The sequence below is a fragment of the Tursiops truncatus genome, chromosome 1 (genome assembly GCF_011762595.2).
Source record: "Tursiops truncatus isolate mTurTru1 chromosome 1, mTurTru1.mat.Y, whole genome shotgun sequence".
In the NCBI taxonomy this organism is placed as follows: Eukaryota; Metazoa; Chordata; class Mammalia; order Artiodactyla; family Delphinidae; genus Tursiops; species Tursiops truncatus.
The window spans coordinates 129,924,928-129,934,226 of NC_047034.1; the positions used below are offsets into that span (position 1 = coordinate 129,924,928).

The 9,299-nt window shown below is 54.2% G+C and overlaps 1 protein-coding gene across 1 annotated transcript; it reads right to left on the reverse strand.

Annotated features, from left to right (window-relative positions):
* Positions 1 to 1,792: 1,792 nt before the first annotated feature.
* FOXD3 (forkhead box D3) lies at positions 1,793 to 4,190 on the reverse strand. Its single transcript, XM_019919218.3, has one exon. It carries the CDS (start codon positions 3,846 to 3,848, stop codon positions 2,412 to 2,414), a length of 1,437 nt encoding a protein of 478 aa, XP_019774777.1. The 5' UTR covers positions 3,849 to 4,190; the 3' UTR covers positions 1,793 to 2,411.
* Positions 4,191 to 9,299: the final 5,109 nt, after the last annotated feature.

The window sequence follows — 9,299 nt, forward strand, 5'->3', positions numbered from 1 at the left end:
GTATTGCTGCTATGCGCGGAAATATGAGCGAGTAATTTTATAAGTAACAAAGGATCAGGGATGGAATGAGGCCCCTGTTATCCAATGTCATTTAGAAGCCTTGGATCAGCAGCTTCTTGAGGCTAAAAGTGAATTCAAGAAGCCCTGCCTTTCCCTTTTCCCAGGGGTGTCAGCTAAATTTAGAAATAACCTCTATGTGTTTGCACAAATCATGTACCATTTGCTGTTTGTGTAAAAACCGATTAGCCAGACACAACTGTGAAACAACTTGTTACTTTTATAGCTGCAACACACAAACAAATTTAGATCCGTTTATTTTTCCTTGTAAAAAGAGATTAGAAGGGACCCACCCGGAGACTGTGTGGTCCATAATCTCTTCTCCGTGAAGGTAACTGTTGCTCCTCTCGGTGGCGGTTGATTATCAAGTTCTTGTTTATCAGGTTAAACGATCTCACCCCCGGCAGCTTGTTTTATTTTAGGACTCTGATCCAGAAGGAATGTTTACTCAGGACACAATAATGTTTACTGTTTACCAGGAAGACCGATTCGGTTTTTGCGAAGAAGGGTCTTTTAAAGCGACTCCCTAGCCCACGCCGACAGCAGGGAAATAAGGCTCGGATCAGCAGCCGGGAGGCATCTCCGCGACCAGGGAGGCGAGGTGGACGCCAGCGCCAGGGACTGGCGGTGTTTTGCAAACAGCACGCGCATAGGGCCAAGCTGACAGTACTGCTGTCCGCTCCAGTTTAAAAAAGTGATTTCGCATACGTAATTGTAACAGCTAAATTAATTAAGAAATAATTAGAATTGATGCCATTTGAGAATATGTTATTGGTGATGGGAACCGGCTTCCCGCGTCTAGATGTTTCATTTCTACCTTAATACTTAAGGTTGCAACAGCTGAAATGCACATTAAAAATAATCCGCAAGGACATCTCCCCATTCCTGCTCTGTGATCTCGCATTTCACACTAAACTAGCCTAAGGTATTTTTAAAAAGGTTAAAAAACGGGGTGATGTGCATCTGTTTTTCAAAGGATATTAAGGCCACTATTTCTTGGCCTTCCGAAAAGCTGCGGGTTGGAGGAGGCATCTACAGGAATCCTTCAGAAATCCAAATTATGTTGTGACTACTATCACAGAAAAGAGGTACCTGATTTGAAAATATTATGAAAGAATAAAACAACTATGTATCATCTATCAGGTTAATATAGGTAATACAACTCCACTGCAAAATTTAAAATGCCATACATATATTTAAAAAGTTAATTGAGTTTATTACCATTTCCACTTAGGGGATGAAAATAAACAGTTTGAAAAATCAAGGCTTTAAATGTTAAAATGAGGGAGATGTTTGGAATTAACATTCTTTTGAAAGGATAATTGAAACGACTAAGAATTCTCATTTGAGAAGTTTTCATTGTGAAAGATAAAGTCTTGTATTTAAAAAATATTTAAATTGTGCTGATGTTTAGAATTAGGTTGGTTTTTTTAAATGGCAGCTTACTTTATCTTCAGAAATATCTAGTCATTTTGATTTAATGAATTGATAGGAAGGAGATCACCACCAACATCCCGATTTTATATGAAAACTAAAAGAAAATATTAATACAATTTAAATTAGGTATATTCTTTCTCCAATTAAAATTTCTTACACCCAAATTCTGAATTAGCAAAGTTTGAAAAGGTCATTCCTTGAAACTCCTCTAATATCTGGGAAAAATAAAATGCAAATACTATTTTAAAATCTTGTCATTTATCTCAGACACCTAAATAAAACACTAGGCTGAGCCTTTAAAAATTTTATTTACAAAGTTGTGTACAACACGATGGAATAACATTTAGAATACCATATATATTCATTCATATATAAACAGACTTTTATAATAGAATGACACTTTTCGCCTTGTGAAAATTTTTTAATATTTAAAATCTCCCAACATCTCTATACATTTTTTTCTCACATAAAACTGCGGAGAGTGAACCTTCAGAAAAAATGAAAGTTCAGAGCTCTAAATCTACTGAATTTGTTTTTTTCTTAAAAAAATAAAAACCCCAAAAGGAAAGTCAATAATTTTTATACAAATATATACAAAGAATTTCCCTCCCATCCCCAAGGTACTGAGAGCAGGTGCCGTCGGGGTACATTTTCGGAAATTCGGTTTTCGGTTTTACCTGTACGGAAAGCTATTCCCCGCGGGTGCGCGGTGAGAGTTTGCTCCGCCAGCCTAGGTATGCAGGACCGGGGGGAGGCCGCCGAAAGTCGGTGTCGACGGGTTGGAGGGAGGAAATGGAAGAGAGGCAAAGTCCAGGATTGGGCAGGGGGGCCAGGAGCGGGGCGGGGCGCGCAGCTTGCAAATGCAGCCGACGCTCGAGGCCGCCGCCGGGCCCAGCATCCCGGCCACCGGCACGTCCCTATTGAGCGGGCCACTTGGCCTGCGCTGCGGCGGCGGCAGCGGCGGCGGCCGAGGCTGCAGGCTGCAGAAACTGTCCAGAGAGCGGCACGCTCAGGATGGGCGCGATGGTCGCCGTCGTCCGACTCAGAGAGAGAGGCTGATGCGTGGCTATGAGCGCTGCTGACTGCACGGTCCCGGGCGGCCGCAGAAAGGACTGCGCCGCCCCGCCGCCCCCGCTACCCCCGGTGCCCCCAGTTACCCCGGCGCCCCCAGCCGAGCCCCCGGGCGCTGCGGGGCCCCCACCGATGATGTTCTCGATGCTGAACGACGGTCGCGCACTCGGCTCGGACTTAATGAGCGACGCCGTGGTGCCAGCGGTGCCCGCCGTGCCGGCGGCGGCCGCGGCGGCGCCCAAACTGTTGAGCTGCAGCTGCAGGCCCGGGCCGAGCTGCGAGCCGAACGCGGCCGCTTTGCGGCCCAACTCGCCCGAGGGCAGCAGCGGCACGGCGGGCGGCAGCACGGGTGCCACCGGCGGCAGAGCGTACGGGTACTGGAGCGCCGCGGCCGCCGCCGCGGCTGCCGCAGCAGCAGGGTGCGAGTAGGCGCCGGCCGCGGCCGCAGGGTGCAGGCCGTAGGGGCGGCCGTAGGGCCCCGCGGCGCCGGCCGCCGCCGCCAGGCTGTAGGCGCCGAAGCTCTGCATCATGAGCGCCGTCTGCTCACGCAGGTGCTCCTGCTGGTGGCGCTTGAAGCGTTTCCGGCGCCGCAGGAAGCTGCCGTTGTCGAACATGTCCTCGGACTGCGGGTCCAGGGTCCAGTAGTTGCCCTTCCCCGGGTTGCCCGGTTCACGGGGGATCTTGACGAAGCAGTCGTTGAGCGAGAGATTGTGGCGGATGCTGTTCTGCCAGGCGGGGAACTTCTCCCGGTAGTAGGGGAAGCGGTTGCTGATGAACTCGCAGATGCCACTCAGGGTCAGCTTCTTCTGCGGGCTCTGCAGGATAGCCATAGTGATGAGCGCGATGTACGAGTAGGGCGGCTTCACCAGGCTGTTCTTGGGCTTGTTCGGAGCCAGGCCTCCCGCCGCACCGCTGCCCGAGCCAGGCCCGCCACCGCTCCCGCCGCTCTCCTCGCCGCCAACGCCGCCCTTGCAGCCGTCGGCCTCGGACGCGCCCGCCTCGCCCCCTGGCCCGGCCCCGGCTCCAGCGGCCTCCTTGGGCAGTGCCAGGGGCTGCTGGTGCGGCGGCTGAGGCTGCCCATGGTGGGGGGCCGCCAGCGTCACCTCGTCCGCCTCGTCCAGGCGCAGCTCGGGCGGCCCCGCGGGGCTATCGCAGCCCGCGTCGCTGTCCTTCTCCTCCAGCCCGTCATCGCCCTCGCCCACCACATCGATGTCCACGTCCTCGGCCGTCAGCACCGTCTGGCCGGACATGTCGCTGGCGCTGCCGCCGCCGGAGAGGGTCATCCCTCCTCGGGGTTGGTGGCGGCGGCGGGGAAGGAGCGGTGCGCGATGGGCGTCTTCAGGGGCTGTCGCCAACCTCAGAAAAGGGGTTTTGGGCGCCCCCGAAAGATGGGGGATTGGGAGAGGGGAGGGGGGCGTAGGTGGTTCGGGGCCCTCCGGGCTTGGCTCACACTCGGCGGCCCGGCATCGCGCGGAGCGGGCTCTGCCGTCCGCCCCCAGTGGCAGCGCTCTGCAAACTCCAGCTGTCCCTGGCGCTCGGTACTAGGCGCTCGCTGCCGCTGCCAGCCCCGGCGGCTTCTCCACGCCGCGCCCCCTCACTTCGCCCGCCTTTCTCTGCCCCTGGCCCGGGCGTGGGGAGCAGGAGCAGTGCTGGCGGGCGCGGGACGCCGGGCGCCGAGCAGCTCGGGAGGGCGCGGGCAGGGGCAACGGGGGGAGGGGGTGTCAGGGACGCTGAAGCCCCCGTAGTCGAAAGTCGCGTTTTAAGGACTGGCCTGATAGATTACTTTCTACTTAAAGATCCAGCGGGAGGCGGGGCCACGTGACCGTGCGTGACGTCAGGGCCGCCGCCGAGCCGGCCAAACTCAAGTTGGTTGAGAGAATTGTCAACAAAGGGACGAGGGACGCGCAACTCTGCGCCGCACCGTGCGCCAGCATCCCGCGGGTCCCGAGGGCGCCCCGGTCCGCCCTGAGACCCCACCTTGGGCTGCAGCCCGGCGCGGGGGTCGAGGGAGCCTGTGGGTGTGAGTGCGGATGGGTGCGTGTGAACGAGTGAGGGTGTGGGCCTGTGAGCGTCCGCCGAACCCCGAGGCTCCGCTGCCCTGCCCTACCCGCCCCCTCTCCCTTCTCCCCCATTTGCCAACGCTCCCTAGGCAAGGGCTGGGCGTAGAACATAGGACAAGATTCCCATCCCGTTGTTATTATTATTTTTTTAAAGAAAAACTTAGTAGTCTCTGTTTTGTTTTTTGTTTGATTCTTTTTAGCTCTAAAGAGTAAGGGCTGCGCCCCGGCTCTGTCTTGCTAATTAGACTTAAGAGCCCCTCCTGCCTCAGTGCTTGGTCGGCGGAGACACCTACTGAGGGGAGGCGCTCCTCCTCCCCGTAAAGTCAAACCACCCGGTCCTGCCTTCGCTTTCCAGGCTCGATGTGGGCGTGTTTATATGTATATATATATATATATATTTTTTTTTTTCCCGCTCGGCCACAGCAGCATCAGTTGGGGTTCCCGAAGGTCAGAAAATGGCTATTGATTAATCTATTAGAATAGTTACCGAGAGAAATAAAAAAGACGTAAAATAACAGGGAACCTATAAATAAAGAAGCCCTAACTAGCTGCTCGGAGTTGTTAAACGACTTAGCATGTGAAAAAGTCGGAAATGAGGCGCTGGGGAAGGAGCCGGGATTGTCAGCGGCCTGGGTAAGTCGAGTGGGGCCGGGAAGAGGCTTCGGGCCTCTAGGTTAGACGCCGCGCCCAGGTTGCGAGGGCAGACAACGCGGGGAGCGGGTGGTGTGACTTCGCAGGCGCCCAGGCCCAGCCTCCTGGGAGCGGGGCCGGCCCCGAGCTTGCCAGCGGGCTAGGCTCTCACTGCTGCTAACTAACGTGGATTCTTTTTCCTCAGGGCATAAACAAACCCTCCAAGATTTAACTTCCTCAGAAACCGGCAACAGAGGAGGTGGAGGAGGATGCGGCCAGTGAGCACCGAGTTTCTTTGGCAAGGAAAGTCAGTGATGGTAGGAAAGACTGTGGGCATTTAACTGGGATTGGCGGGGGCGCAAACCTACCCGAGTGCGTTGCATTGCTGGGGCGCGTGGACCTCGCACTTCAAAATAGTGCTCCTGACCGGGTGAATCCGCGATGGGCCGCCTCTTCCCCTCCCGCATTTTTAGGCAGCCTCCTTGCGAGCCGCGAGTGCCTACCGGGTGTGGCGGGCTCTTGGAACCCAAGCCCAGTCTGGCCGCTGAGGCCTGCGAGGGGAATGCAGGCCTCACCAGAAGGAGCACAAGGGCAGATGGTCCGAGAGAAAAATTTACAGAAGACACTAAGAAACATACATTTCCTGGCGAACAGTAGTACTTCTGATTCCCTGTCTGTCTCTCACCTACGACCCCCCTCTTTCCTTAGCCTAGACACACACGTAAACTTTCTTCATTATAGGCAGTGCGACACACAGATTGACTTTAATTTTCATTAGATAATTTCCCGGTTAAAACACTAGCACGTTGGATCCCCACTTCGCAGGATGTTTCTGGTTGAAGCTGGGGCAGTTACTCCAACTTGAGACGCCCACGAAACTCCAAGGTTTTTCTGTATCTAAATGAAACCCCGATTGCACCTGACCCTAAAATGCATCTGGGTTCATTTCCGCAGCTGCACCGCTTTGTGGCCCGCAGGCTCCGAACCGTTTACAATACCACCTAGACAGCTTCCAGCGAAACCGACCGGAGCGGCGAGCTGGCTGCCCACCGATCCCCCCGGCAGCGTTGGTCCCGGCTGCAACTGTCCCAGTAAACCAATAATTACAAAAGGAAGGTCGGAAGGACACGAAAAAGAAAGCGAAATTCGCAAATTCACAAATTCCTTTTGCTCAGCTTCGGTTGTAGAGCCCCAGAGGCAGGCGCGGGCCGCAGCAGGAGCCCTACCGCAGCCTAGGAGGCTGGGCCCGCGTGGACGCGTGCGCGCGCGTGTGTGTGTGTGCGTGCAGGAGGGTGACGGCTCCAGGGGCTGCCCTCCGCAGTGTTCTTGAAGTATCCTCCAAATGAGCCTAATTTCGATTTCTTTGCCCGTCAGGGCTGGCTCTCAGGACTCCCTCGGCGCCGCTGTTTCTGCCTCTCAGCCTCCCTCGGCCAAGACCTGGCCCAATCCGTCCATTCCCCGGTGTCTCTGGAACCTCCCTGGGGGAAGGGGTGGGAGGTGAACAGCTCCCAGCCGCCAGTTCCATTTGTTGCGCTTTTATTCTTCGACACAATAAAAGTCAAATTAATTGATTCATACCATTAATTACGGGGCGTAGCGTGAAAAGCAACGCTTCCCCTCGGTTAGCGATCTATTGTGCTAATCTCTTGTTCAATCAGTGTTACCATCTGATGCCGGGTCTGGCCCTTACAGAAACTTTTCGACTCGATTAGCTAAATGATGAGACGTGCGGGACCTACTGGCTGCGGCCCCGACGTCCTGCACCCGTGCGGGCCCAACGGCTGAATATCGATTTCCAGCGGAGGCGGCGGATTTTCCCGCGACCTCTCTAGGCTAGGGAGCCGGCCGCCCTTTCCTCCTTCCCGGCGGACAGTAGCGCCGCGCAACCTCCCGTTGTTGGAAGGAGGCTAAGCGGCAGCCCAGGTGGGAGGCAGGAAGGTTCCCGCTGCCATCGCCGCGGGACGCCGCCAGGGCGGAAGGACCCGAGCCAGACGAGGTGCAGGGTCCTGTCCTAGGCCGACTAGATTCCGGGCTGAGTAAAGCCTGTTTGCCGCGTAATCTCAGCTTGCAGCTAAAAGCCCACAGGTCGTCAGTTACCGCCAAACTTTAGAAAAGACAGAGATGGGAGAAGTGAGACGGATACAGAAAGACAGGGAAACATTTGTGGGGGGAAGAAAGATGTGATAGAGGGAACGGAAATATTAGTGGGGGGGGAAGGAAAGAGAAATGTGGATAAACATTTTCTGAGTCTCAGAGGGTTACTGGGGAGGTAGAATGAAAACACACAAGCACAAACAATTACTATGAGTGAGAGTGACTACTTGGGTCACAACAAGCAAACTTCCCCGGAGGGATTTAAAGAAGATGGCAGCCAGCTGTCTCACCTGTTCAAATGTTTGAAACGTTTCAGCCAAAGAGAATGTAATGAGGCTCCCTCCGTTTCTCCTGGGGCGGGCAGAGTCCGTGGTACCCAGCTGCGGAAGCCGCCAAGAGCGAGGCCGTTGGGGGCGGGGGTTGGTAGTGGTGGTGGAGCGGACCGAGGTTCTAGCAACAGGAAACAGGAAAAGTGGAGTTCGGATCGATTGGAAGGAAATTGAGACGTCTGGGGGAGGGGAGATTTAGAATGTGTGTCCTGGGGGGTGAGATGGGGGTGGGGGAGACATAGTGGATGGAACAGTTTATGACGGAGAAGGGGAAATTAATTACAATTCAATTTGGGTTCTTAAGTGGTCAACACAGGACAAGGGGCACGGTCAGAGTCTGCGGAAGGCTGCAATGGCCCACCTACCCCTCACCAGGCCCAAGCGAACCCAGGTGCCCTCTTCCGACTCCTTTAAGTCAGAGACTATGCCAATGGTTTGAATAAATCGTTGGCCCGAGGTGAGATAAATCTTTACGCCCGCGCGCGTGTGCGCTTTTCTTGCAATACGGGGAGAAAGGACCACGTTCAGCGCAGTGAGGGGCGCGACTCCCACAGAGAGCAGCCACCCTCCCTCTGCTGCAGGGGAAACAAAACGTGGGTGGAGCCCATCTGGAATATACCCCTCTCTTCACCCCGCAAAAACCAAAGTCGGCTCTTTCTTGACAATCTTCACAGATGTGTGAAACTATTATCAGCCTCGGCCTGGATGGCCGCCACCAAGGGAGGTGGGAAGGGGTGAGATGATATCCGGGTCCCCAACGCATCCAAGTTATTTCTATTTCCACCCTTGTATACCTTTCCAGATCTCTTTGGGTTGCGGGAAAAAAGATTAATTTAATGTACATGCATCTCAAAACTTCATTTATTTACAAGGTGTCCGCCACTCAAGGCCCATGCCAAGAAGTGCCTTGTAATGGCGAGAGACCAAAGGGAAAGGAAGAGAGAGGGAGAGAGGATGGCTTCGAATTTATTTATATTGGAAATGTATAAACATCCATTCTGTAAAAGGCAACACGTTTAATTAACGATGAGAGAGCAGTTAGGGGCAGAAAGCTAGTAAAATTGTGTGATAAATTTATGGCATTGTTAGCGTGCTTTTAATTATGGCTATTATGTTAATTATTTCACATTAGCATGGAGTTATCAGCAGCATGTCAGATTTAATCAAAACGAGCCTTTCTCTCGAAAATTGTTCTTTTCATCCGCGAGGAGAAAGGTCCTGGGCAGGATTGGGATTTAAAAATGACTTGGCATTGAAAGCTCGAGTCTTCTCGACCCGGTTTGGTGCGATGCGGCCAGGCCCGGCTGTCCGCTGGGTCCCTCCAGGCTACCGGCAGCTCGCGGAGGAGCCGAGGGCTGGGTTTTTAGGAATTCACCATTTTCACCCCCTTCGGAGCCGACACTTCATCATATGGGATCATTCTGTCAAACAATATGATGCCGCTCATTTTTATCTGTCCCTCTTTACAAAACCCCCATTCAGCCCAACGAGGAGCAACAAAAGCCTCGGAGCGGCGCGGCGGCCGCTGGCGACCACAGCCTCCCAGGCGCGCGGGGAAGAAAGGCGAGAGGGGCCGAGGAGAGCCGGCAGCGGGCGCGCGCCCCTCGCCGCCCGAGGGAAC